At 37.2% G+C, this 27,839-nt stretch overlaps 1 protein-coding gene and 1 long non-coding RNA gene across 30 annotated transcripts in view; one reads left to right on the top strand and one right to left on the bottom strand.

Moving 5' to 3' along the window:
• The window catches only part of NRXN1 (neurexin 1), a 1,158,212-nt gene that overhangs the window by 1,096,149 nt on the left and 34,224 nt on the right, over nt 1-27,839 (top strand). For 2 of the 29 annotated variants that reach the window (XM_070478292.1, XM_020907193.2), the window contains exon 1: nt 497-705. The exons of 26 other annotated variants lie outside the window; for them this stretch is intronic. In XM_070478292.1, the coding sequence (XP_070334393.1) occupies nt 673-705 (33 nt within the window). In that variant the 5' untranslated portion in view covers nt 497-672. Of the gene's footprint in view, nt 1-496; nt 706-26,574; nt 26,623-27,839 lie in introns of those variants that run through there. One more of the 29 variants, XM_020907194.2, reaches the window with a different exon arrangement.
• LOC110146373 (uncharacterized) lies at nt 619-21,977 on the bottom strand. Its single transcript, XR_002316526.2, has 3 exons — nt 21,792-21,977; nt 18,958-19,186; nt 619-779 (listed from the first exon to the last, which is right to left on the bottom strand). It is a non-coding gene; the product is annotated as an uncharacterized lncRNA (long non-coding RNA).

The raw sequence follows: 27,839 nt of genomic DNA, 5'->3' as shown, positions 1-27,839 counted from the left end.
TCATTAACTTGGAAATAAAATTATGATTACAATTATAAAGCTCTGAGCTGACTCTGTTAGGAGGTTTGCATGCTAATTGCAGTTTAAGGCTTCTAATTTAATATTAGGTGAAAACGTGATGATCAGCTGAAGGAAAGCACATAAGAGAAGTTTAAGGGTTGGGATGTTAAAAAGTAGTTTTCTTTCTGCTGGGCTATCACATTGGATTACAAAGTAATACAGAGAAAAATTCCCGTGCGTGAAAATGGGTCTTTATTTAGGTCAGGGGTTTAGGGGGATGTCGGTTTCCCTGTGCAGTCACAGCCAGGGAGCAAATTCAACAGCAGCAACTGCCTAGACTTTTTGAGCGGAGCGCGGGGTTGTGGGCTGTGTACCAACAACCTCGTCAACTGCAGACGGAACTGCAGCATCCCTTTCTGCAGTAGTTCGTCAGCCATTGGCTCGTTGGTGACACGTGACTGATAGAGCCTTTTCTGTGTCTTTTCTCGCCCATCTGTGTGCAGGGCACTGATAGGCCAGGCTGATGCGCAGGCAATTTATCATTTTGATCTCCCACTGAGTCAGGGAGCTCTCCTGTCACCAGTATTGATTTCAGAGGATGGACTAAATTTCCTAGGATTTCCATTAAGAATTAAGAAAAAAGCTCTAAGCACGCAGGGTAGCCAGACAGACATGGATATGAGATGGCATTGTGAAAACTCGCAGGTAGCTTCTTCTGTCACAGCCAGCGCTCGGCACAGCTTAGAACTGCAGCATGCAGGGTTTAAGATTCCAGAAGCCTGAGAACAATAATAATGAAACTAAGAATAAACTCTTTTGGATAAACTAATTTTAAGATTTATATTAAAATGTTTCTTCTTGGAATTGCATGTCAAATTTATGCATGCTCTATAGGAAATGTAGAAAGGTTGTTTTAAATTTTTAAATGTCCTTAAACCCTGAGCATGGTTGCTTATACTTTCGTTTGCTGCTTTCTGTGAGCTTCAGAGGTTTTTGAGCATGCTTGTGGCAGAAACAGCCAAAAATTGTGTGTGTGTGTGTTTCTATATATGTATATATGTATTAAGTTGGTTCGAGTAAAAGCATGAATAAACGCTGCTTTCAATACTCGCCAGACTGCTTTATTATTGTTAATGACTTGGTGATAATTTTGCCTAAAAATGCTTAGATTCTGACCATGCATGCTTTTGCGGCAGAGTGGATTTTCGTTGAGAAGTCATGAAGGTGGAATGTGTGAATTAAATGTATGTTTAATGCAGCAGAAAATGTATTAGTGATTATTAAATCTGATTAATTAATGGAAATATTTCATGATGGTAAGATTTGAGTAACATTTATTTACACTAATTGATTGTGCTTACTGAAAAAATGCATGTCTGGGATTAATGAAAGTGTTTGTATTTTTGAAATATGAATTTTTATTATTTCAGAGATAGGAAGATTTCAATTTTTTAAAATGAATCTGGGATAAGAGAATTAGAAGAATTTTTTAATTTTAGCCTAGGAGAGAATTCTAAAAGTGCTGTTTGTGTATTTGAGACATTATGTGCCTGTTCGTGTGTGTGAATTCTTTGGCTAATTGTTTGATAGTCTCCTAGCTATCCTTATTCTCCTGAAGAGGAGAAAAGCCTTGGCACTGAAATGTTTCTTAGGCCCATGGGAATTAGAGCCAGCAGAAGCAAGAGCAGGACCAGATGGGATTGGCATGCTTGGCAGGGAGTGGAGACAATAGGTGGGGGCGAAGCAGATGGAGAACAGAAGGGAATGAGTCTCAGGAAAGAGGAAGGAGGAGCGGGGAGGGGAGGAGTTGGCTTAATAGTGAAGGAAGCCTGGCCTCCCTTTTCAAGGCAACTTCTGATTGCACCTTCCTTTAATCATGAGAAAGTCATGTCTGTTGTGACAACTATTTTTCATAGATTAGGAAAGCAGTTCCATGAATAGAAGGTACTTTGCCAGATTATAAATGGTGTGTTATTTGTTGTTGTTTGTAATCTTTTCCTCTTTGTCATATTCAGGAGAAGTAGGAACAAAATTTAAATTTAGCTGTCATATTATTTGAGTTTGTAGTATTTAAACATAAATATGGCAATAACTACTAAACTTATTTTCAGATTTTAACAATTCAATCATCAATAAGGCTTATTGACTTTTTCTCTAAGTAAGTTTTCAATTCTGAAAACATAAGGAGCTCATGCTGACTAATCTGTTATTTTACTTCTGACTTGTAAATACACGTTCATTTCTAGAATAACTTTGAATGTTTTATTTAAGTACTTGTTGATTTTATCATGAAGTCTCGGGGCTTGACCAATGCCTAGTTCAAATTCTACAACGAACTTACTCATTCAGCATCCTCAGTGGAGCCCAAAAGTGTCATAGGATTGACAAAGAATAAAAAATGAATTTACTTATGAATTCTATTATTTTAATGATTATTTCAAAATCCTAAGGTGAATCCAGACACAATTCCCAGTCCTAAGTAAACCTGAATTTTACCAAGTTCAAGAAGCCAAAATGTAGCGGTGAAAAACAGCTTTTAAAAATTTAAGTATACATCTCTTGCATTTGGCTGGTGGACCTTGTGTATGGAGAGAATTTCCACTTTCTAAAAGTTTTGCCATGTTGCATGTCTCTTTTGACTGCTTTTTGAAACTTGGCTTGGCAAGGAATTATATATGACTTAAAGTAAATGAAAATCTTTACCTTTAATATCCTGGGATACATTTAAACCAATTTACTCAAATTATATTGATTTTCCTAGAGTTAATAAATGAAGCCAGTTTCTTATACTTTCTCCAGTCCTTTTCTTCCATGCCTTATTTTTCAAAATTAAAGAGAGCGCACTAAGCAGCAAAATTCTCCTCACTTGGCAAATTCCCTCTAATGTTCTTAGGAAAAAAATATTGTCTACAGATAGATCTTTGAACAGATATTTATATTTTGGAGTGTTGACTCATGTTCATTAAGCAAGATAACCCAATGTTGAAGAGTAAATATTTTCAATTACTTTGTCCAATCAAGGTTGCCTAATAGGCTGAGAAGGCCTTCCTCATGTGGCTCAGTGGTAAAGAATCCACCTGCCAATGCAGGAGAGATGGGTTCGATCCCTGGGTCAGGAGATCCCCTGGAGGAGGAAATGGCAACCCACTCCAGTATCTTGCCTGGGAAATCCCATGGACAGAGGAGCCTGGTGGGCTACAGTCCATGGGGTCACAAAGAATCAGAAAGAGGCTTAACAACTGAATAGCATCAGGAATAGGCTGAGAACCACGTTCTCTTTCTGTGGAATAAAACTAGAAGAGCCGTAAAGTCATATTAAATGTTTGGTCACAGTAGCATTTGGGCTCAACTGCCAAGCAAATTTCTCACCAAGATATTAACCAGGAAATGCTTACATAGTTATGAAGTAATTAGTGATGTAGCATTGCATATTAAGGATGTTTTGGGTAGCTATGATGAAATGTTACTGTCTGCATGCCTTCCATATGCTCCTTTAATTTACAGAATGTGATCATCCCATAGCATCTGGGTACATTTATAGACTACAAGAGCAATCAATTAACTATATGATCGATGTAGTAGGCAGAATGCTAATTGATGGGAGAAGCCCTTTTAGCTTGCACTTTGTAGTTTTCAAATGGGAAAATAATGCACGTAGCCAAGGACTTTCAGTCTTTGTCTATATTAAATTTAAGTGTTTCGAGAACTAAGCTTATACTCTGCCCATTTGGAAAATAACACATTTGAAACAAGATTTTGCCTTGTCAAAATAAGTGGTCTTAATTTCAGTGTTATAAGCACCAGTGTAATTCATAGGTGAACAGAGTTAGTTAATAGTTAATTATACTTAGACCCAAGTGGTATCTTCTTTTCAGTCTTATTTTTTCCTTTCCATTTCCTATACTCCCAGTTCTTTCTTCTGCTGTTTCAACTGTCATTTTTGGATTCAAATGCCATTTGTTCCAGACCTCTATTACTAAGCAGAAATAATAAAGTATATATAAATTCAGCAGAAGATAATGACCCCAACTTCTGCTTGTGCCTTTTTGTGTATATTTAGGCTTTGAATATTATTGATTTCTACTAAGGTTACCACACTGACCCAGAAAGATAGATTTTACTTTCTGCCATCTTATTTACATTTAGCTGATTGTTGATACCTGGCTCTCCTGAAGACTCCTTTCCCTCATTACTCTAACACAGAGAATGGAGCCAAGCACATTATCAAGTAGATAGGCAATTTCCAGTATACAGAATAATTGCGGAAAGTCACAGGCAGATAAAAGACTCATGGGCATCTCTAGTGTCTCACAGAAAATTAATAACCATGAAAAAGCAAAAATATATAAAAGAGGTTTGCTAGGTTTGTAGTTCTGTGTCATAAAGTGTGTGTGATTACCACTACACACTTTCTTTTCATTTGACCCTCAAATTTTCACCCTCATTTGAATTCACTTGATTATGCAGTGGAAACTATCTGAGAACTACTCTTCACCAAAAAGTTCAAAATCGGTTATATATTTTTATTTTCATTGTTGTGGGAAAAAAAGATATACATAGAGAGAGAAAGAGACTGCAAATTAAGCCACAATTTGTTTTCCTGGTAACAAAACAAGGCTCAGAAAGTTTTCTTACTATTTGCCCATGAATAAATGTAAAAGGTGTTATTACCTTAAGTATTCCTTACTTTAAAAAACAAAAATTGCATGTAATGGTGGGAATGACTTGAATATTATTTAGGAAACCAAAAGAAATCAATCTTCAAAAGTCATCAGTCTTGAAGTCTGTGTTCTATCATGTTTGTTTTCATGACTTTTTTATTTAAGCATAATGGGACCACAATCTTGACTCTAAGCATATTTCAGACCAAATTATAATTACAGAACCTCACAGTCTAGATTTACTGGTAAATTCATAGGTGGCATGGGAGGGTTGTTTAGTGGTGTGGGCAAACGCCTTCACCTGTCCAACGTCTTTACATATTTCAAATTAAAAACTCTACTATAGCTTCAAAGGCTTCCCTGATAGCTCAGTTGGTAAAGAATCCACCTGCAATGCAGGAGACCCCAGTTCGATTCCTGGATCAGGAAGATCCACTGGAGAAGGGATAGGCTCCCACTCCAGTATTCTTGGGCTTCCCTTGTGGCTCAGCTGGTAAAGAATCTGCCTGCAATGTGGGAAACCTGGGTTCAATACCTAGATTGGGAAGATCCCCTGGAGACGGGATAGGCTCCCACTCCAGTATTCTTGGGCTTCCCTTGTGGCTCAGCTAGTAAAGCATCCGCCTGCAATGCAGGAGACCTGGGTTTGATCCCTGGATTGGGAAGATTCCCTCAAGAAGGAAAAGTCTACCCACTCCAGTATCCTAGCCTGGAGAATTCAATGGGCTATATAGTTCATGGGTTCGCAAAGTGTCAGACACAACTGAGTGACTTTTACTTTCACTACAGCTTCAAAGACAATGCTGTCCCAGTCAGTCATCCAGGGTTAGGATTTTTCTTATAATGAAAAGCTATTACATATACAAAATATATAATACTGTGTATATATAATAAAGAATGTATATGACTAAGACCACCTTTATGACTTCAGAACACTACTATTTTATTGTGAAATCAAAAATTTTACATAGAATTTTGATATTTTTGGAAGCTCCTTATTTTGGAGTTATAGAGGTGTAGCCCCAAGAATTGATTCTCAGTGACCCATGTGTGGACGACCTACATAATAGTTTATATTGCATGACTAGATGTGTTTTCTAGACCACTTAACCTCCCATGGGCTGAAAAATCATTGTTTTCAATCATGTGCTGTGACCTCTTTCAATTAGCTCATTTAGATTTGAGTGGATCACCTATCCATTGGGTTTATAGTAGGACAACAGTATTTTCAGAGTTGAATGTAGTGTATGTATGTATCTGCTTTAAAACACTGCTAAATATTTAGCTGATACATAATAGGTTTCAAGAAGACATATGAAAAACTAGAAATTTGGGGGTAATAAGCTACTCTTGAGTTTGCCTAGAGTTTTCTTATGCCTTCAAGAAGTATACCATCTCTTTCCAGAATGCTAAAATTATAATTTATAAGCAATTACTAAGCACTACTTCAGCGTTTTTTTGTCCATTTAGTAGTTAAGATGTGAAAAAATATCTACTGATTGGTTGATCTATACTAGAACTCCCTGGTAGCTCAAATGGTAAAGAATCTACCTGCAGTGCGGGACACCTGGATTCAATCCCTGTGTTGGGAAGAGCCCCTGCAGAAGGGAACACTCCAGTGTTCTGGCCTGGAAAACTCCATGAACAGAGGAGCCTGGCAGGCTACAGTCCATGGGGTCGCAAAGAGTCAGGCATGACTGAGCAACTTTCACTTCACTTCACTTCATACCAGAACTCTGCTTAATATCAAGGGTGACTCAAAGGGAAGTAAGATCGTTTCTAACTTGAAAGTCCAGATGAAGAGAAAAGGCCAACACATATAAAACTAGAGGAGTACTGAAGGCTGAACAATTTTACCCTATCATCTCAAATAATAAACACATTTTTCCTGAGCATCTGTTACACATTTCATGGTAGTTTGGAGAAAGGAGTGTTCACTGTGAGCTAAGCAGTTACACTGATGTTTTTCTGCTGCATCTTCTCTGTATTTGTTTGAGCAGCCTGAGTTAGACAGAATCAAGTCTAATTCAGTCGGCTATGCATCATGTACCTCCAGTACCAGCCTCTGAAGTGGTGTTTAGGGCACTGAGGGTGTTGGAGTATGAAGCAAGATCCCAAGTAGCTTGTCTCAAAATCAGTCAAGGTGACAGTTTCCTGTTCTACATCTTCTCAGAATAGCATATTGATTTCATAAAAGCCAGTTTTCATGTTTTATGAGTAATAGAAGTAATATAAAATGTGTACAAATTTTTCAAAATCACCTGCGTATAGACTATGTCTATTTTTCTTAATTTGTTAAAATTACGAATTGCTGCTAAAAGTTTTCCTTTAAAAAATAAGAAATTGATTTCCTTTTACTGGTGGGATGACTTAAAATTTTGAGTCATTTTTCCAATAGTAATTAGATACCAGATTAACTATAAATATCTCTAGGCCACTAGGGTATAAATGAGTGTAACTGTAAGTTACTCTGGCAATAATTTTCAGTATGCCTAATTCTACTTCTTTGACTCTCTTTTCGAAGGGCCCCCACCAAAAGAAAATAGAACATGGGTGGGAATAGGCAGAAAGCAAAGGTCTGGTGTAGATTGGAGCAATTTTGAATAAGTGATAATTATGTAAATAGACTACTCTGTTACTGAGTTACTATCAATACTATCACTTTCTCAGTAAGTAGTTTAAAATATAATGAATAATTAATGGGAAACTTGATGAACCATTCATTAGAATTGATTGAAATAATAACCTTGGGTATAAAATGTCAAAATGAATTGTTTTGATTATTTTTCAAAATCTCAAGCTAGAGACAGTAAGCTCAGGTGACTGTTTGGAGTCATGCGACAAAAGTTTCTGAGATTCCTGTCTTCCTAGCTGTTCAAATAGCCTAATACTTGACTTTAGTTGCAGTAAATGTGGTCATTTTAAACAGGAGATTGCTGATGCAAGAACAAAATAAACACTAACTGTAACCCCTCTCGTACTGTCTTAACAATTCCCTAAATGATGCACCAACCCTTTGTACTTCTTTAGAAAGAGGGTTGAAGGTTTAAAATAATGAGATGAAGTAAAAATGTATATGCTCAGTTTGTTTGAAAGTCTATAGTGCAAGATCATTTCTAAAGATGCCATTCAAATGAGGATAATACATATTTTGTGTCTGTAAATACTGCAAAAGTAAAGAATTCATAGGTTACTTTATGGTTGTAATTGTATTCTTTTCCTTTATGAATGTATCTGTATCTGTTTTCCAAGATAATTTTTATAAATATCAGTTTTACCAACTTACATATAAGTTGATCAGATCAGTATGATTGCTTTATATTTTAGTTTTGAAATAAATTATTTAATTTGCTATTATTTAAATTTATAGAAATGTTATAATATTTAAAGAGAGGTCACTCTTCATCCAGCTTCCCCTAACATTAGCATCTTACGTAAGCTTTGTACTCTGTCAATGCTGAGAAATTAACATTCAATATGCCCTTTAAGAAATGGTTTATTTTTTAGAATTTTTGTGTCATACATGCCACTGAGTGACATCAACGACTTTTGGAAAATTTGACATCAATTGGTTTTATTTCCACAAATACCTAAGAGATTTCTTCCCACTGGGCTGCCCAGAATTTCTACTAAGAAACATTCAGTCAAATATTTTAGGAGGAAAACAATTTCTTTTCTTCCCACCCTTATCAGTGTCAGCTTTGAAGTTGGTCACAGACTCTCTTTTTCTTTCTCAGTTTCCTTGAGAAATTTTACCATTCTCAGCAGAGTGCTCTCCTGAATTTTAGATCTATTCTTACTGCTGCCTTGGACTTTCCCGGTGGCTCAGATGGTGAAGAATCTGCCTGCAATGCAGGACACCCAGATTTGACCCCTGGGTGGAGAAGCTCCCCTGGACAAGGGAATGGCTACCCACTCCAGTGTTCTCGCCTGGAGAATTCCATGGATGGAAGAGCATGGCCGGCTATAGTACACGGGGTCGCAGAGTCAGACACGACTGAGTGACTGGCATTTATAGCTGCCCCTAAAGTAAACTAACTAAAGTGAAGTCGCTCAGTCATGTCTGACTCTTTGAGACCCCATGGACTGTAGCCTACCAGACTCCGTCCATGGGATTTTCCAGGCAAGAGTACTGGGGTGGGTTGCCATTTCCTTCTCCAGGGGATCTTCCCGACCCAGGGATTGAACCCCGGTGTCCTGCATTGTAGGCAGACGCTTTACCGTCTGCGCCACCAGGCTGCCCCGGTTCACCGCAAATTCAACATGTCCCTTGGTGAATAGGCTATTTTTTGGAGTTTATACAATTTTAAAGCATTTTACTTTAATAGGTTTATGTAAAGACATTATACTAGAGAAAATTTTACTGCTACTGTGTGGTGAAAAACTATTTAAATTTCTGATACTTGATTTCCCCATTTGTAAGATGAGGAGTTTGTAGCTCTAATACTTTATGATTTTAGAGTGTGAATAATTGTGAATTTCATTTAAAAGAAAAACTTTTTAAGGAAAAGTGGTTTTAAAGTATAGACTGCTTTTCATTTCGTTGAGTCATCTCCCCTGAATTTTTAGATGAATCTGCATTTGGAGTTTTCTTATGAAATGCCCATTTTGAAACTAGTAGGAGAGTAATTCCAGTCATGGCTAGCATTAATTATAGGGAAATCTCCTTTTCCATTTCCATAGTGAAGAATATAGAGGCTTCTTAACACTCTGTGTGCAAGGCCTGTAAATTTCAAATAATTATCGGTTTGGAATCCTTAAAACTAACAATAGGAAATGCTATAGAAGGAACAACATCTTTTCATTTTGACATCATCTTAACAAATGAGGGAAATTTTTGCAGTATGTGCATCACAAAAACAAGCAATTCTGTGAAAACAAGAGAAAAGTGGCCTGTACTGCCTGTTTTCTCCTTGTGTTCCAAAACCTTCACCTTTGCTAAGAGATCTTGAAATTATTTCAGATCTATTTTTCATACATTGAATACCAAAAGAGCTAAATTATTCATTGTGAGTGAAAATATTTATTACCATGTGTCAAGAAACTCTGATTCCCTTTCTGGTTTTCCTAGTAAGAACCCTGTGGTGTAAAATTACGGGCTGAATCTGCTAAATAATTACCCACATGAATGCTGTACCTACCATGTGTATTTTTAGGCTTTATATCAATAAATGTTTCATGAAGTGCTGTATACACTGGACTAAAATTCCTTCATCCCCAAATCAGTTTTAAATTCTTCTCTAAGAGAACAAGGTACAATGAGGCTTCTAATGAAAGTGGTAAAGAAAGAGGTAACATAAGCAATCAACAGCACAGTCTGCAAAAAATTCTCATCACCAATAAAGATTTATGAAAAATAAATTTAATCAGTGCCAATGATATCCTCAGAGAACAAGACTTTGTAAGCATTTTTCTATAAATGTGAAGAAGAAAGTGGGTCTATATTGAGAACAAAAGGTTAAATGTGTAGGGCAAATAATTTTTATGGGTGTTCATAATTTAGCTATAAAAACTTATATAGTTTGTGAATGTCTATAGCAGTTGGAAATATTTAGCAGAGAAATATTTGGAGACATAGGAAATGATATTAAAACTTTGACACAATATTAAGATTTAATTTATAGAAATTATAATGATTTCATTTTTAATTTTTTTTCCTATTTCTTATCAGTATTTAAACCCAGACAGGATTTAATGGATGCTCTGGGAAACCAGCATTTTGGAGTACAAATTGTTATGTGTAGGAGAGCCTTAGCTTTTAACGAAATCTTATAATGATAGATTTGACTTCCAGAACACAGTTAGCTTGAAACATTTCAACGGTAAAGCATTACCTGGATCCCGCAAAGCTCAGGATACCTTGTGGTGATAGGGAGAGCAGAGAGGGGTGAAATGTTATGCAGGATGGTAACCCCTCACTTCTCACTAGCTCTTTCTGTTAACGACATGTGAAGGCCTGGATCCTGTTATAGCAGCTTTGAAACATGTTCACCACCCATGGTCTTCCCTGACGGCTCAGATGGTAAAAAAATCTGCCTTCAATGCGGGAGACCTGGGCTCGGTCCCTGGGTTGGGAAGATCCCTGGAGAAGGGAATGACTACCCACTCCAGTGTTCTGGCCTGGAGAATTCCGTGGACAGAGGACCCTGGTGGGCTATAGTTCATGGGGGGACTTTCGCTTTGACCACCCTTAATGTCTTTTTTTTTTTTTTCTTTCAATTGGAATATAATCGCTTTACAATGTGTCAGTTTCTGCCGTACAACGAGGCGAATCAGCTATATTATATGTATATACGTATCCCCTTCTTCCTGAGCCTCCCTCCCACCTTGCCACCCCCTGTCTCACCCATTTGGGTCATCACAGAGCACTGAGGTGAGCTTCCTGTTCTTTAGAGTAGGCTCCCACTAGGTATTTCTTTTACACACGGTCGTGTGTTTCTGTCAATCCTAATCTCCCAATCTGTCCCACCCTCCCCTTCCCGCCATGTTTCCTTGCCTCTTCTCTATGCCTGTGTGTCTATTCCTGCCCTGCAAATAGATTCATCTGTAGCATTTTTCTAGATTCCACATATATGTGTTAATATATGATATTTGTTTGTCTATTTCTGACTTACTTCATACTGTATAACAGACTCTAAGTCCAGTATCTTTCTTGGCTAATTATCAGGATTGTCAACTTTAAAATAATAAAAAAAAAAAAAAGCACACCATGAGAACTGTGAGTTTCGCTTTTATTTAGGAACTTACCAAGGACTAGAACCAAGGGACTGCCTCTCAGATAGCTCTGAGAAATTGCTCCGAAGAGGTAGGTCAGTATATATGAGTTAGGTGAAGGGATATAGGCAGTCAAGCATACATCTCAGTAGAAGGTTGCTGCTAGTCATGAGGAGTAGATATTCTCAATCCATGGTTTTCATGATTTTTTAATTATGGGAAGATACAAAAATCTGGATTCAGAAGTTTTTTTTTCCTGGAAATGTGTAAATTTCTGATGGCCTGTTCTGCTAGTTTTCCCAGAGTACAGAATGCCTTACTCCTGATCTCTGCCCTAAATTATTTCACAATTATTTTTTACCCATAGGTCAGCTACTGCAGTGGCTAATGACTCAATTCTTGTAGAACCAGGTAGTGAGTGACATTTCTTAGGTGGCAGGAGTAGCTCTTCAACCATTTTAAATTTATAGTAACCGGTAGAATTAGCTCTGGGAGAAGTATGTTTGGGTTCTAAAGGATTTTTAGCAGGTAACTCACCTTTCTTTGCCTTTTTTAATTAAGATGACTGAGAAATGCCTATGTGTGTTTTGCCTTGTATCGTTTGGTGAAAGATGTTCAAGGACAGGAAAATCTTCTTCTAGGCACTTTTCCTGTTCTGTGTCTTAAGCTCTGGTGTTTAAGAGAAGTGAAATCTTTGCTGCCACAAGAGAGCTAAAGACTCAGTTTAGTTGGCTAGTCCTGGAGTAGAGGTTATTTGATGGGTTAATTTACTTTGACTTGTAAATTTTATAATTCTTCATTTCTTCCAAATCTTTTTCTGGAATTTTGAAACCCAAGACCTATTTTATATCTCACTGGTGAGACTTTAGTCCTACTTTCCAAGTCTGAAATACCTCTGTTATTGGTCTTATCTGTAAAATGAACTGAGATTCCTCTGTGCTGTGCTTAGTCATATACAACTCTTTGTGACCTCATGGACTGTAGCCCGCCAGGCTCCTCTGTCCATGGGGATTCTCCAGGCAAGAATACTGGAGTGGGTTGCCATGCCCTCCTCCAGGGGATCTTCCCAATTAACCCTGGAATCGAACCCAGGTCTCCCACATTGCAGGCAGATTCTTTAGCAGCTGAGCTACCAGGGAAGCCCCGAGATTCCCCTGCCACTCTGAAACATACATAAGGGAAGTGTTTTCTTACCTTTCCCCTTTCCTTCTGTTCACTCTTTTCATTATAATTTCCTGCTTGCTTTGTCTCTTTTCACCTACTTTACCTCTTACAGAAGTCAGCTATGGGCATCTATTTTGCTTTCTTTTGTCCCATTTGTGAAACTTAAGAATCAAACTTTGACCAACATATAGATACAAAATCGCTAAGACATTGGCCATTATATTTAGACCTCATGAAGTTCAAAAGAATCCACTGGATTCTGTGACATTGAAAGGAAATGTATTGAGCACAGTCTAATTTTAGATGAATAGGATTCCACAGGGTTTTAGGAATAGAAAGCAAGATTATTCATCATAGGAGAAAATTATTAAATGGAAACTGTAGAATCCTCAGCATATAAATATTAGAAATTCAGTTTTTAGTAACTCTCTGATACTTCCTTTAGAATTGTGTTTGTTTTATTCTATTTCTATTTTGTTTTAATTTTCTCTTACATGAAAGACATGTTGTTGAAATTTTTAATTATTTGGTGTCTTAATCCTTAGGGTTCAGTATTCAAGAATAAATAGCAGAAGGGTTAGCAAAAATGGTGTCACTAGTAACAGCCTGTCGTGTGACAATTTCCTTATTCAGATCAATGTGAAATAGTCAATATTCTAGCTACTTTTAATATCTATTGATTTATTTGGCTTTACCAGGTCTTAGTTGTGGCATGCAGGATCTTTTAGCTGTGGCATATGGAATCTCAATTGGTAAAGAATCCACCTGCAATGCAAGAGACCCCAGTTTGATTCCTGGGTCAGGAAGATCCACTGGAGAAGGGATAGGCTACCCACTCCAGTATTCTTGGGCTTCCCTTGTGGCTCAGCTGGTAAAGAATACAGCTGCAATGCGGGAGACCTGGGTTAAACCCTGAATTGAGAAGATTCCCTGAAGAAGGGAAAGGCTACCCACTCCAGTATTTTGGCCTGGGGAATTCCACGGATTATATAGTGCACAGGGTCACAGAGATCGGACACTACTGAGCGACTTTCACTTCATCGGATCTAGTTCCCTGACCAGGCATCATAGCCAGACCCCTGCATTGGGAACATGCAGTCTTAGCCACTGGACCAGCGGGCAAGTTTCACTAACTAGCTTGAAACCACTAGTTGTTTTAGGTTAAAAAATTGTCACATTTAGCTGAAAGGTGGATTGTTTGGAACCATTGGATTTCACTTTATTGGTAAAGCATCAGGCCCTGTATGGACATGAACTTGGGCAAACTTCAGGAGATGGTGAGGGACAGGGAAGCCTGGCATGCTACAGTCCACGGGGTCGCAGAGTTGGATACAACTTGGCAACTGAACAATAACAACAACAACAGGCCCTGTGTGTGGCATTTATCTTTGATGGTTAACAAGACTTTTCATGAAATCAGATTATTATATTTATGTATGCATGCATGTATTGTATATTTTAAAGCATTTTTTGAAATAATTATAGATTCACAGATAGTTGCAAAGAAAGATACAGGAGGTTCCCTACACCCTTTATCCAGTTTCCCCCCATGTTACATCTTATATAACTATAGTTCAATAGCAAAACCAGAATGTAAATCATGGAACTTATTCAGATCTCACCAGATATACCTGCATCCATGTGTGTGTGCATGTGGGTCTATATAGTTCTATGCAGTTTTACCACATGTGTAACTTCTTATAACCACCACCAAAGTCAGGAAACTTATCTGTACCAGAAGGTTCTCTTGTGTTACCCTTGATAGTTACACTTTAAAGGGACCTGAGGAGGCATCTACTCTAACCTACTTATATTGGAATGGAGAATGATTTGTGTCAAGTCGGTGGGTTCGATAATGATTGACCTCAGAGATAACCATGACCATTGACCTCAGAAAGTGGTGCCTATCCCAGACTAGTTTCAGGCATCCCATCTTACAATCTCAATTTTATAAAGTAGGCAGTTTTTCTACAAGTTGGACGATAAAAGAGTTGAAGCAAACACAAATTTCAAAGCAATTGTGTTTATCACAAATCTGGATTTAAAAAAGAATTGTATTACTGGCTGCGTAATGGGTTAAGGGGACATTAACTATCAATATAAGCCTTAGATTGATACTTCAGATAAAGCAGGTATATGTTGGAGGTAATCTGTGTTGCTTCACAGGGACTCAGCATGGTTATAAGAAGGAGTAGATAGTAAAGGATCCCCAGAGACTTAGCTACAGATTGTATAGCCTGTACTCTCCACCCAAAGAACTTAATGTCTGTTCCCTTCTGTTCATACACAAATGCACCGGATAATTTAAGAATTCTTTTCATTTTCCAGCTTGCCATTTAACTTTGTTACCTCTTATAAAGCTATTTTGTTGAGACTGGGGGGATTGGGGGTTTTAGGGTGGTCACAGCATGTGATTTGGCCCGCTCACCTATTTCATATCCACTTTGGAACCATTTTAGATGCTACTCACCTTGGGAATGAATCTGGTTATAGAAGAGTAGAACAAGTCACATGGAAAGAGTGGAGGATCAAAGACTTTTATATGATATCAGCATCAGAGAAATTAGAGATGTAAAAGACTCATTAGCTGATTTGCCCTATTTCCATGGAAATTGCAGTGAACATTTTTCAAAGACCTAATCTATTTTTGTTTAAAATAAATGGCAACTCAAGTAGATTCTTGTTAGAGCTCGAAACTGCTGATTGTTGTGTTTTCTGGGTTGTTTTTCTTTTTAGATCTACTTGACAGTTTGCATAGCTAATTATTGTGTTCTCATTTGTTTAATTCCAGCACTGCTGTAGGCTTTTTAGAATGGGGGAGGGGGAGAAGCACTACCATAGTTTCACAGTGTATCAGGGAGCTGTTAAATCGAGAAGTGTGAACTGCAGAGAGAGGGGGAGAAAGAGAGAGAGAGTGAGTGTGTGTGTGTGTGTGTGTTGTGTGTTACTGAGTCCAAACTCGTTCTGCTTGCTGCCCACTAGACCAATAAATCCAGGAGACAAGGTGTTGAGGCAAGGAACATGACTTCATTCAAAAGCCAGCTGACTGAGAAGATGGCAGACTAATATCTCAAAGTAACAAAGTCATTGGGGTCTGCATGCCAATTTCTTTTATAGAGTCAGAGAGAGAGAAGCAATTAGGAACTAGAGTCCAAAGGCAGAATAGAGAGCAAGAGGCAGTGGGGAAATAAAGAGAAAGGATCCTCAGTCTTGCAAAACATCTCCAGGAATGGCCGGCCTTTGGAAAGGGTGTGTTATCTCTTTATTGTAGCTATTCATAGGTGGGCAAGGTCAGATTCTCTCTCTTTGAGGTGAACAAAGGCACTTTAGTTTACAGTCATGCCGAGGGGCAGAGTCCTCTGAAGCAGGCTATTAGGTATGATTCTAATAACAAAAGCAACGAAAAGCAAGTCTTAGAGTTTCCAACTTGGAGTCAGAATAGGCTTCTTCTCTGCAACGTGTGTGTTTTGGAAGATGGGTCAAAGTAAAGTAGTAAAGTGAATTTTTAAATAACTGCCAGACTTTGATAGCTAATAACATTTTTGTGAAGGTTTTGTCACTAACCAAATGTATGTCCTTTGTGGTCTTATTTTATGTAGGGCACTTTGTATCCTGATGGATCCTTTGCAACAAAAGTTTTCACTAGGAAAACTAAAAACTATATACTCTTAGAAATCCTTTTTTTTTTTCCTGGTGACTGAATCTTTTTATTATTGGCTTAATTTTCATAGTGCCATTTTAGATGGAAAAAGTCTTGTAATTTGAAGAGAATTTGTTAAGAATTATTTCTTATATCAGTAACATTTAAACTTTCCAATGTTAGTGTTCTGTAGATTCCATTTATGGCAGGAAAATGTTTTTTTCAAAAATTACTGCTTTTATTACCAATGAATCATGAGTTCTTTGTGAAGGTTTTGGAATTCAGAAGCATCAGATGAACCATTTAAGAGCAATTAAGATACTGATAGTTCAAATAAGATGCATTTACTTCTTTTGTATGCTTTTTTGTCTTTGGTAGTGGTAGTGTTGCTTAGGGGTGGAGGGCATTTAATAGTGACTTGAAATACACACTTTAATCTTCTTTTCTGCATTATAGGATGGGACCTTTTTAAAAAGCAATTCCTCCACATTTCACTAGAATGAAGATTTGCTTTAACTGAACATCCCTAAATAATTATCATGCTTCTTATAGGGATACATCCATTTTGAAGAAAAATTAATATGAAATTCAGTAGAATAATTTTAAAGCTATTTCATATTGGGAGTGCACCTCTTTGTAACTGGCATAAATGATATTGTTGAATTTATGTATACAGCTTTACTTAAAGCAGCTAAACTGATGAGACTGTCTAGTTAAGAGTAGGTAATAAATAACTAGATTGCCATACTTGCATAAATAGCTAGATAGATACAAAGATAAATAAATAGATATATAGACAGAATTTTTGTGGTTTCTGGTTGCTATAAGCAACAGAGACAGTTATTTCTAAACCTTTCAAGACCCAATGAATGGCAAACATTGTGTGCCTAGTGATTTGAACTTCCACGTATGAACTCGGTTGAAAGCTTGAGAGTTAAGATGAAACTCATACACAATCTTGCAAGCCATCACCATGGCAACACACTTAAAATTTCAAGGTCTATCTCCCTTGAGTTTGCACCTGCAGTTAGCTTATTGTGAAACAAAAAGGCTTTCCAACTTGAAAATACTTTGGAATGGTTGGAAGTATGTTTTTAAATAAAGTGGCGTTTAAAAGTTGAAAAGCAAAATAGACCATTCAGGGAGAAAGTACAATTGCATTCTTCATGCAATATTTAACTATCTTCTGCTCCTATTTCACAATATTATTCTAGGCAAGGGCAAATGTGGATAGTCAACCTATTGTGGTTGTTAGGATGTTGGGGTTTTACCCTCTCAAATGACAAATGTGCTGCCTCCGGGAGGCAACCTACCTGCCGTGTTAGTCACTCAGTCACGTCTGATTCTTTGTGACTGCATGGACTGTAGCCATGAGGCTCCTCTGTCCGTGAAATTCTCCAAGCAGGAATACTGGAGTTGGGAACCATTCCCTTCTCCATGGAATTCTTCCAACCCAGGGATCAGACCTGTGTCTCCTGCATTTCAGACAGATTCTTTACTGTCTGCGTCACCAGCTTTACTTCAAACATACCTGCATGCCTTATGTAATAACACAGGTGAGAAGAGCTAAGAGTTATTTACTGTTCAGTATGCCCCATATTGACAAAATTTAATAAGTCAAAAAAGATTTTAAAAAACACATGGAGAATTTTCTTTGCACCAAATTTGAGGATTATAACCACAGAACGGCATTTCAGAAAGTTCTGAGTACTGTTCTGTTGATTAGAAATCAAGGCACAGTTATGTAAGTTTTTTGAGACACAGATCTATATGTCAAATGACATATTAATGACTGTTTACATAATCCATATCTAAGTGGCATCGAGGTAGGTCATGTGACCTATTAGAAGATCAAAAAGAAATGCTATTATTTAAGGAGTTGCCTTGTTGAGGCTAGGAGAATGTTACTCTTTATGGTTGAGGGGGTATTTTTCCTGATAATAGAGGTTTGGTCAATGCATAATACTGATACACAAAGCACAGTTTGGGGAGAGAGGAGGCCAAAGGTCAGAGAAGATGTTTTGTTTAAATTTCTCTTGCCTTACCATAAAAATGTAGGTTTTATTTCTCAGCCAGGAATAGTGCTAAGTACTTCATTGATCATGGTTTTCTTAATTTTTACAACTACACCACTGCTGCATTCCTCCCATTTTATAGATGAGAGGTTAAGTGAGTCACCCAAGTTGTAACAACTCTGGATTTAAACTCACGTCTAACTCCAGGATTCATGCACAGGGTCACGAGTGTCTCAGGTCTAACTCCAGGATTCATGCACAGAGTCATTCATGTCTCGAGTCACTGCGAGACAGTATACTAGCACACCTCAATTTGTCAAGTGAAAGCCTGGATGTGGGAAGCAAGAAAAGCAGCTCCGCCAGACAGGGTGTCTTTCTCTACCCTAAGTGTATTCACTCTAGGATACACTAAATGAATCACTGACTCTGTGTATATAGTTGAACCCTTGCATGTCAGCATCAGGTTCCACCTATAAATACAAGCCAGCACACCCCTGCTCCATCTTTCAGCTAGCGAGGTGGTCAAAGATAGTAAGGCAGTCTCTTCCTTCTTACATTGCACATGCCCCTCCCTGAAAACTCAGACCAAGGAGTCTTGGCTTCTGTTTGACTAAACTCTAGGGTGGGGTGGTGGTGGGGGGGGGGGGGGGCAAAGATTGAAGAGTTTGGAGTCTAGTTCCAATAGAATTTCTTGGGATTAATGAAGTAAGAAAAACCATTTTGAGAATTATCACAGTAAAAATATCACTGGGTACTCACTTACCAATAAATGCACCGCCTTCAGAAGGAACTTTGCGTTTTGAAGCAGCTAAGTCTTGCATATTTTAAGCCATAAACCTTGACTCTGAAGCACCTGGACTTTCTTGGTTGAGGGCTTCTCCGACACAATTTCTAAGATAGTTAGAAAAGGTTGATTATCTGATTATCTAGATTTTCTTCTCAAAGCAGACATGAAGGAGCAAACTTGAAGACAGGAAGGGCGTCTTTAAAACCTGACAGCGATAGACAAAAGAGAAAAACTAGTAAGAGTAGGCATCAGCTGAAACATGGAAGGGTAGTTTGAGGACCTCTGGAGCAGGCCAGTGGTACCTGAGGTCCTTACTGTGTTATAGGTAGCACTGATGCTCACAGCAGTGTTACCAAACCATCAAGAAAAGCTTGCCTTTCAGTTTACATGATGACACTTACATGTTTCCGAAGTTCTCATAATGAGAAGTGACTTTTTTTTTTGGTCAATAGAAGGCTTAATTCTTGTCCTTAGTCAGCAGGCATACCAGTAATGAGAATGAAGGTAAGATTAAGGGATTGCAGAGGTGTGTGGGGGAGGAAAAAGGTTCATCCAGGTAGAGAGGCATGATAGCAACTTCCAGGAAACATGTGTCCAACTCTTTTGGGACCACAGGGACTGTAGCTTGACGGGTCCTCCTGTCCGTGGAATTCTCCAGGCAAGAATACTGGAGTGGGTAGCCATTTCCTTCTCCAGGGGAGCTTTCTGACCCAGGGATGGAACCCCTGTCCCCTGAATTGGCTGGCAGGTAATTTACCACTCACTATTGGTGCAATGATTTGTCACTACACATCTGACTGTACCCACTTAGACTTTCCCTCTCTTTACTCTAAGGGAACTGGAAAAAAATAACTCAAGAGTCCCCAGACTCTGAAACAGTAGGATTTGACAAATGCTTGGTTACATCATGCAGCTAGGGAGAAGAGAAGAGAAGCCCCTGGGCTTTTCAATACACTGGCAATATTATGTTTTTTGAGGTGTTTTTAAAAGAGATCTCAATTCAGTTATGCAATTTACTCTGTTTATAGGATGTTTAAACATGGATGTGTGTATTTAAGCCAGTAAATTGTACTTAGTTTGTGAAGGGGATGTCTGTGTCTGAATTTCACAGGAATCCAAGGCTAGGAATAAACTTTTCTTTCGATGTTGCAGGGAGAGCAAAGCAAGAATGTATACAGGGCCTGCTTTACAATTTACATAGTAAATACTCTCAGTAACATCTTCTGAGTGCCAACCACTGTGCTCAACAGCTTGCCTGTCTAGCCCTAGAGAATTTCATCCTCATGAAAATTCTGGAAAACAGGTGTAAATAATGTCATTTGTACAGAGCAAGAAACCTAAAGAAGCTAGATAAACTTGCCCAACATCATGTAGCTAATAAGTGGTGGAGCTACAATTTCAGCCTAGTCAATTTAGCTCTGACACTCATGCCCCTTCCATGCTCAGGGGTCAAAGAGAGATTTTCTGCTCATAGATGGCCTTCATTTATCATACACCTGAAGTTCTCCAAACAATTCTAGGCAGGGAAATCTGGTTGCATATTATATTCCTCCCTTGCGTAGCCTCTTATTAATCAAAGGTATTCAATAAATGATTGTGAATGGATGAATGAATTAGTGAATAAGTCAGTATATGGAAAAATCTATCAAAAGATGTAAATTTCAAGAGTGCATCCTATGATCACTTACCTGATGACTGTTCTCAACCAACCCTTATATTTATGTGATTTATTTCAGGAAAAAGACAAAAGTTACATTCTGTAGTTGGAATTTGAAGGAAAGCATTCTAAAGGCATACCTTCTTTATATTCTAATGAAAGTATTTACAGGGTAAGACTATTGAAATAGAGTACAGGGGAGACTGAGTTGGGAAAATATTATATAGGAAAAAAAAAAAAACAGAATAACTGTCATTTTTTTTTCCACCTTTCTCTAAAGCAAGCTATATCTTATTGCTTTCTCAAAGGAGCAGAGATGCTTCATAAAAGAAGGCAGACCAACTTATTGCAAGACATTTTTAGCTTTTCTTTCCTTCTAACTTTCAGTCATTTTCTCTTTACAGTTAAAGATAATGTCACTTTTAGCTATTTCTCTACCATAAATTTCCAGCCATGAGGTATAATGTAAAAACCAGTTATAAAGTTTCATTGTCACTTCTAGACATGGTAGAAGGCAGATAAAATCTTTCAAAAAGTGTGATTTTTGCCACAATTCTCATCTCCCACTCTTAGGAGTTACACTTCTGGAAAATAATCTATACTTTCTCACTCTTATTTTGAGATTTAATGAGCTGTTATAAATAAGCAATTGTGGCAAAAATACACTCAGGTGTAGTGAGTTTAGAGAAGATGACCATCAGGAAAAGATTATTTGAAATGATTCTACCAATTCAAGTGTCACATATAATATTTCTTCTATTTTTAAAGATGAATTCTTCACTCAACTTTATTAATTCTATTTTCACAATCATAATTATTTTCATCAAGTGCTGATATTGAAATTGCAGGTGGTTAAAGAAGCCAATTTTAGAGTATGATAAGATTTTTTGCCATCTTTATTGAGGTATAATTGACAAAATTGTTTAAGGTGTATGAGTTGATGTTTTGATATCCATTGTGAATTAACCATTACAGTCAATGGTGATGACATTTTAAATCTACTGTATTGAACCATGATAAATGTAATAGGTGTTCAAGGGCTATAATCATAGAAAAAAATCCTGTCCCACAGATATATATGAAATAAGATAAAACATATAGCTAGGCAGTTCAAAAACTTTTAGATTTAAAAACAATTTGGAAAGGCACATACCTCTACTGTTCTAATGCACTAAGAAAGTATTGTTCAGTGTCTTACAAAAGTTAATCCTCATATTTTTAATCCATCTAGGGAACATGACTATGGGCAATGTTATGTTACAGCTATAAATACTGATGCACCCACAACAATAAGAAGCATTGTGATGCAAGTATCACACTTAGAATGAGTCTCCTCTTCTTCTCCCCTCAGCTCCCCTCCCTATTTCTTCTCCTTCTGCCTCTGTTTCTCTGTCTCTCCTTTAATTAGCAGTATTCTCTAAGTGACCTCTTTTTCTTATTTTCTGTTCATTTATTTGCTCTAGACATAATAGGGCATGAGTCAGAGTCAGCTCAATTGTCACAATCTTCTAAGTCCCAGAAAAGTGAATGAGAAGGAGAGTTTCAAGGGAACTCCAGTAGCCCTGCATCTGTACGGTAACTCCCTCAAAGCTCTGACCTGGAGAACAAGAAATGACAGAACTAGATGTGGACTGGCACTGCCCATCTTGTAGGTTCCCAGTGAGATTGAAACTTGTGTACTCAGCAAGCGGTGCTGAAGTAAATCACATCCCTATATAAAAGGGATCTTCCCAAGAATTAACAGCCTTTATATGAAGGGCCATTTGGAGTGAGAGATACAGATCTTATTTGAATAACTGAGAGGACAAAAGGATTTCATGACATGAAAATGAAATATATTCAGTTAAGTGGATATTTGGCTGCCTTCCTTAACCACTCCCCAGAACAGTTCTTCATATTGTCATGTGAGGAAGAAAAATAACTCTGTATTAGTTGTAATAATAGCATATAAACATTGCTTTGTGAGAACTTTCATATTTATAAAGTGCTTTCACACATTTCAAAATGGATCCCCATAATATCCCTATGAGATAGAGGTTATTTTGTCATATACAAATGATTGTATATACATTTTTCCACATGTATTTATAATATATATACACATATATATATTTTTACATATATAAAGTACATATTCTTATGTACTCTTGCAAACACAGAAACCTTTTCAAGATGGTAATACTACTTATAAAACCCAGATTGAGACTTTATATATTTTATATTATTGATCAACATGCAACGAAGTAAACTGAAGTGGTCCAACAATAACATATTCCAAATATGTACTAAGGAACCAAAGTAAGTAGGCATCATGAGTGAAATAGTCAAATTTGCAAGCTTGGAGGTCCAGTTTAACTATAACCAGCAAGGACTCCATCTTCTTAGTTCATGAACACAATAACATTGTAACATTTAAGCCAGACCACATTTACTCTTAATCTCTCTGCTAGAAGCGCTCATAGAGATGCTGCTCAGGTACTAGCTAAGATATTGGTATGGAACCTTGCAGATATACAACAAATGGGTAAAAAAACTGAACAAACCGGAAAACCAGCTGTCAATTATATCAACATTATTTCCAACCACATTCCTATTTGTTGCTGTCCCATACTTCAAGCATTGTGTGGGACGAAGTTCTCATTTATTTATTTCCAGGTTAAAGCTCTATCAAGGGAGCTTTTCTCATGGTCCTGCCCTGCAAGGAAAGAAGTGTTCTGGATGACTAGCTGCCTGTGACTCCTTCTATACCTTGACTTTAAACCTCCAATTCTAGGGGTATGATGTAAATGAGACTGTCCCGATCAGTGAATACATATTTAGATTGCAACTGGAGAAACAGTCAATATTATTAACAGATGGTCACTTCCACTTATTTATTCCTAAGATGTAATGAGATAATTTGACAAAACCCTAATGATGGTCATGTGAGAAAGACAAAGATGAACATCTCATTACCACTTATGTTGTGAAGACAGAAGTTAATAAGAGAGACTTCGGAAGTTTTCATCAGTGGATTAATGAGCAGAGAGACAGAGAGTCCACTAAGTTAATTTTGTAGCCAGTGTGGCCTGCAATGTTCTAAGTCAAGGGGAAAAATAGGAAAAGATTCAGCAATCTACATATTCCTTCTGTCCCCAAGAATTTAGTTATGCATATATATGCAGAGATGACAGTCCAGATGTTTAAAGTCTTTAAAAAAGTAAGTTAAGCAAAGATTAACACAAGTAAAGAACTTTCTGGGTTTACTCCATTTCAGAGTAACATTGTTCTATCAGTATTATTCTATCAATATTTGAATTTGTGTAAGTGGAGTAACAATTAAACTCTAGAATTCATTTTATTCCTTTTTTAGTGTCACTTCATGTGCTGACATATCAAGTGATGCAATAGATGTGGACATGTCTCCTAGTACCCATGTGGGCTCTTTATGATATGTTTAGTGGTTATTTATGTAAAATCCAATACTTCCCTTTCCCACCTTTTAACTTACCTTAAATTTTATTTCATTTTGTATCTTTTTAATCACATCAAACCCTTAAAGAAACAAAATGGTTTGAGATGGATGGATAAATGAGTAGATAACTGGATGAGTAATGAATGGAAGGATGGAAATCACCTGGAATGACAGTCAGTCATAATCTACTGGGAGTCAGAATTATTTCATAGTCTTGCTATTCATTTGCAGTATAATTGGGATGAAACAAAGAGACTTAGTTTTCTAGCTTTAGTTTCCTAATATGTAAAATCAAGAACTTGGACTAATGATCACTAGGGTCTGACTCAGTCCAAGAAGATATATAACTGCTTGACTAAAGCATGATTCCATTTGCTAGCATGTTAAGCGCCAACAAGGGAAACTCGGATTTGGGGGACATGTAGTTGAAACTATCCATCATAGGCCTTTTACAATTACAATTTACTAATTAGTCTATTCAGTTATAATAGTTAGACTAAAGATTCACATTGGCACAGCTCGAAGCATAGATTTACACTGTAAACAGCTGTCATTATTTATTTAATTTGGAAATGTCCAGATCCATTTCAGAAAGGTCTTTGTTCAAAAACAAAACAAACCAAGAGAAAATGTGTTCAATCACATGCATATTCTAATTTCCCTTTTAGCATCACCACTCCACTATCAGCATTCTTTGGAGGTCTTACACTCCCAAAATCTAATTCATGGGGATCCAAGAGAATAGATTATTCCAATTCCTTTCTGAAAATTTAAACTTTCCTTTTAACTTTTCCTTTGGCTAGTGCTCCTACTTGCTTTGGCTTAAAATGGAAATGAGCATAGAGGTCATCAGTATCTCAAAGAAAGATAAGAATTATTTTTTTTTTTATTTAAAAGATTAATTTCAAACTTCCTGATACCAGGTTTTTATTTTGCAGGGACTTCCCTGGTGGCTCAGACAGTAAAGAATCTGCCTGCAATGCAGGAGACCCAGGTTCAATTCCTGGGTTGGGAAGATCCCCTGGAGGAGGGCATGGCAATCCACTCCAGTATTCTTGCCTGAAGAATCCCATGGACAGAAGAGCCTAGCTGGCTATAGTCCATGTGGTCACAAAGAGTTGGACACAACTGAGCGACTAACACTCTTGCATAACTTTGCTAAAATATAATTTTTTTTATTTCATTAAACAGGGATTCAGTTCATTTCTTTCTCTCATAAGTTCATTTTTCTATGGCATTCTTTCCATATCCCTGTCTTCACCTTTAGAGTTTTTCTTGTTAGGATGACCAGTATCAAATGCATATAAAAATGCATGTTAGAATGAGTAAGGCATTCGTAATATCTTTATGTGGTAAGTTTTTCTATCCAGTTTGCTTGCACTGTTCTGAAACCATTGCATACATTTTAAACAGCCAAGAAATTCTGAAGAAAATTGAATGGCTTTCAAGTCTGTCATTTCCAAGAAGACAGCTGATTTATGGTCACTTTTTATAATAACCTAAAGCATCAACTGAGGGGAAAAAATTAAAGAAATGTGAAATCTGGCTGTTTTCAAGGATATTTCAGTTTTTCCCTAAATATTCATGAATGCCAATGTTCAGACATTCAAATTGGGTGAATAAGTCTACAAACGGGTATTTCTTTGGCACTTAACTGTAACACTCAGAGTAATAGTACCTTCACCTGCATTCTGCATAAGCATGTTGTTGGTGAATATTTAATAAAATAATAGAGATGGGGGCACTCTTACATTTCAAACAAAATAAGCTATTATATTGATTGTTGTTATTTTTATTAATGAGTGAATTGTTCCTATGCTTTAGAGTAGAATGGGCACAATCAGTTATTTGCAGCTAAGAATCACAACTTAAACCCTCTCAGGTAGTAACCATATTTTGTGCCCATCAGAAAATGCTGTGCCCAGATCAGTGACTAATTTGTTGGTGACTAATTGATCTTCATTTTCTCTGTTACTCACATGCTGGAGCTAAAATGGATCCTTCACGTATTAGATCTCAGATTATTATTATTACTTTTATTAGATTACTGAGCATGGGATTGATATCTTTATGTGGCATCTGCTACTCAAAGAAACAAGTGAAAAATAAGAACCAAAGCTTCATTGAGATGATGGAATATGCAAAGTTTCTAAAGTCCTTCTACATTTTAAATAGGATTAACTAAAATTACCAATTTGATATATTTCTTTAGTGGTTTGATTTGATTCATAGTGTTTTGGAATTCTATATATGTCTTACAATTGGGTTTTTTTTTTAATTTATTTTTTTGCACTTTTTCTACTTTGGTGAAAACTCTAACTTCCCCCACCTCCTAAAACTTCCTGCCCTGTAGGTTATCAGTGCGATGGTTCAGACCTAATTTGAGGAGTTTGTGTCGCTAGTTGTGAGTCCTAGCATTTTTTTTTTTTTTCTGAAAAGTTCACCTAGTGATAAATCTGATAGAAAAAACTGTCAGATTCAGTGCTGAAAGGCAGATATGAATGTTCTCTTCCTTCCCGAGCAGCTTCAGGTAAGCAGAAGTATCAGCCAGAACAAGTGCCCATCAATTAGTTAAATACATCACATGTTAGATGGCACTGTACTCAATCAGTTGTCTCAGTCAGCTAGTCTAAGTGTCCATCACAGCCATGAGAGATTAGACTAAATACTGTTACAATGAGGGAGCACCATTGCTCAAAACAACTAATTTTTATGTTGTATTTGGATGTATCGCTGAAAAGACTGATGCTGTGTTTTGTTTTATTTTGTTTTGTTTTTTCCTCTCCCCTGGCTGCACACTGCATAGCATGTGGGATCTTAGTTCCCCGACCAGGGATCAAAACCATAAACATGCCTCCTGAGTTGGGAGCATGCAGTCTTAGCCACTGAACCAGCAGGGAAGTCCCCTACTGTTGCTGGTTAGAAATAAAGTTTCAATTGAAATTTTAGAGTAAATCAAGAATTTCTTTGCGGGTATCGAATTCATAGTGGACATGTTTATACAGTTTAAGTGTGCTCCTTTCCTTACAAAGCAGATTTGTCCTGGTAGTTTTCTTGTAGGTCTTTCCATTAGAATGTTTCAGTCTTCAGCAAAGCTGTTTAGCATGAGGGATCAAGTCTAGCATTGCCATTCTGAGCAAGGATATGATATTACAGACTAAGTTTATCTATCCTCTCATCATATCTTCTTACCACACAGATATGCAATTGTGCTATATTCAAAAAAGTAAATATGCCACAAATTCCGTCATTAAATGTGGTGATAGGCAAAAAGTCTCTCTGCAGAACAAAAATACATCAGTGTTTCTCTACTTTCTAACCCACTGAATGGTCACTACCTAATAACCCTGGACATTAAATAAATTAATGTTGATTTAGTGTGTAAAATAAACTAAAAATCAGCCACCTCATGATTTTTCTCATGTCTTACTGTTCATTAAAAACTTCCTTTTGCTCCCATTCTGAGTACATTTTCCTCCCCTATCCCAGGTTGGTATTGATCCATAAAACCTGTGAATTAAGTTTCAGTGCCTTTAATCCTTGAATTGTGTACAAGTCATTTTTTCCCTAAAGGTAAAGAAACATAAAGTAGTTTTAGCAGACATTTTGAACAAGCACAGACGTTGGCCATGAACATATCCAGACCACTCTGAATTAAGGAAGACCAGCATGCGCTTTGACCTATGAGTGGTTAAATACACAGTTAGGGACACGTATCTAAATGTATGGTTATGAAAAGCCAAGACC

This window comes from Odocoileus virginianus, chromosome 2 (assembly GCF_023699985.2).
Source record: "Odocoileus virginianus isolate 20LAN1187 ecotype Illinois chromosome 2, Ovbor_1.2, whole genome shotgun sequence".
NCBI lineage: Eukaryota > Metazoa > Chordata > Mammalia > Artiodactyla > Cervidae > Odocoileus > Odocoileus virginianus.
Note: the sequence above shows the minus strand (reverse complement) of the source record. Positions and strands in the feature narration are given on the sequence as shown.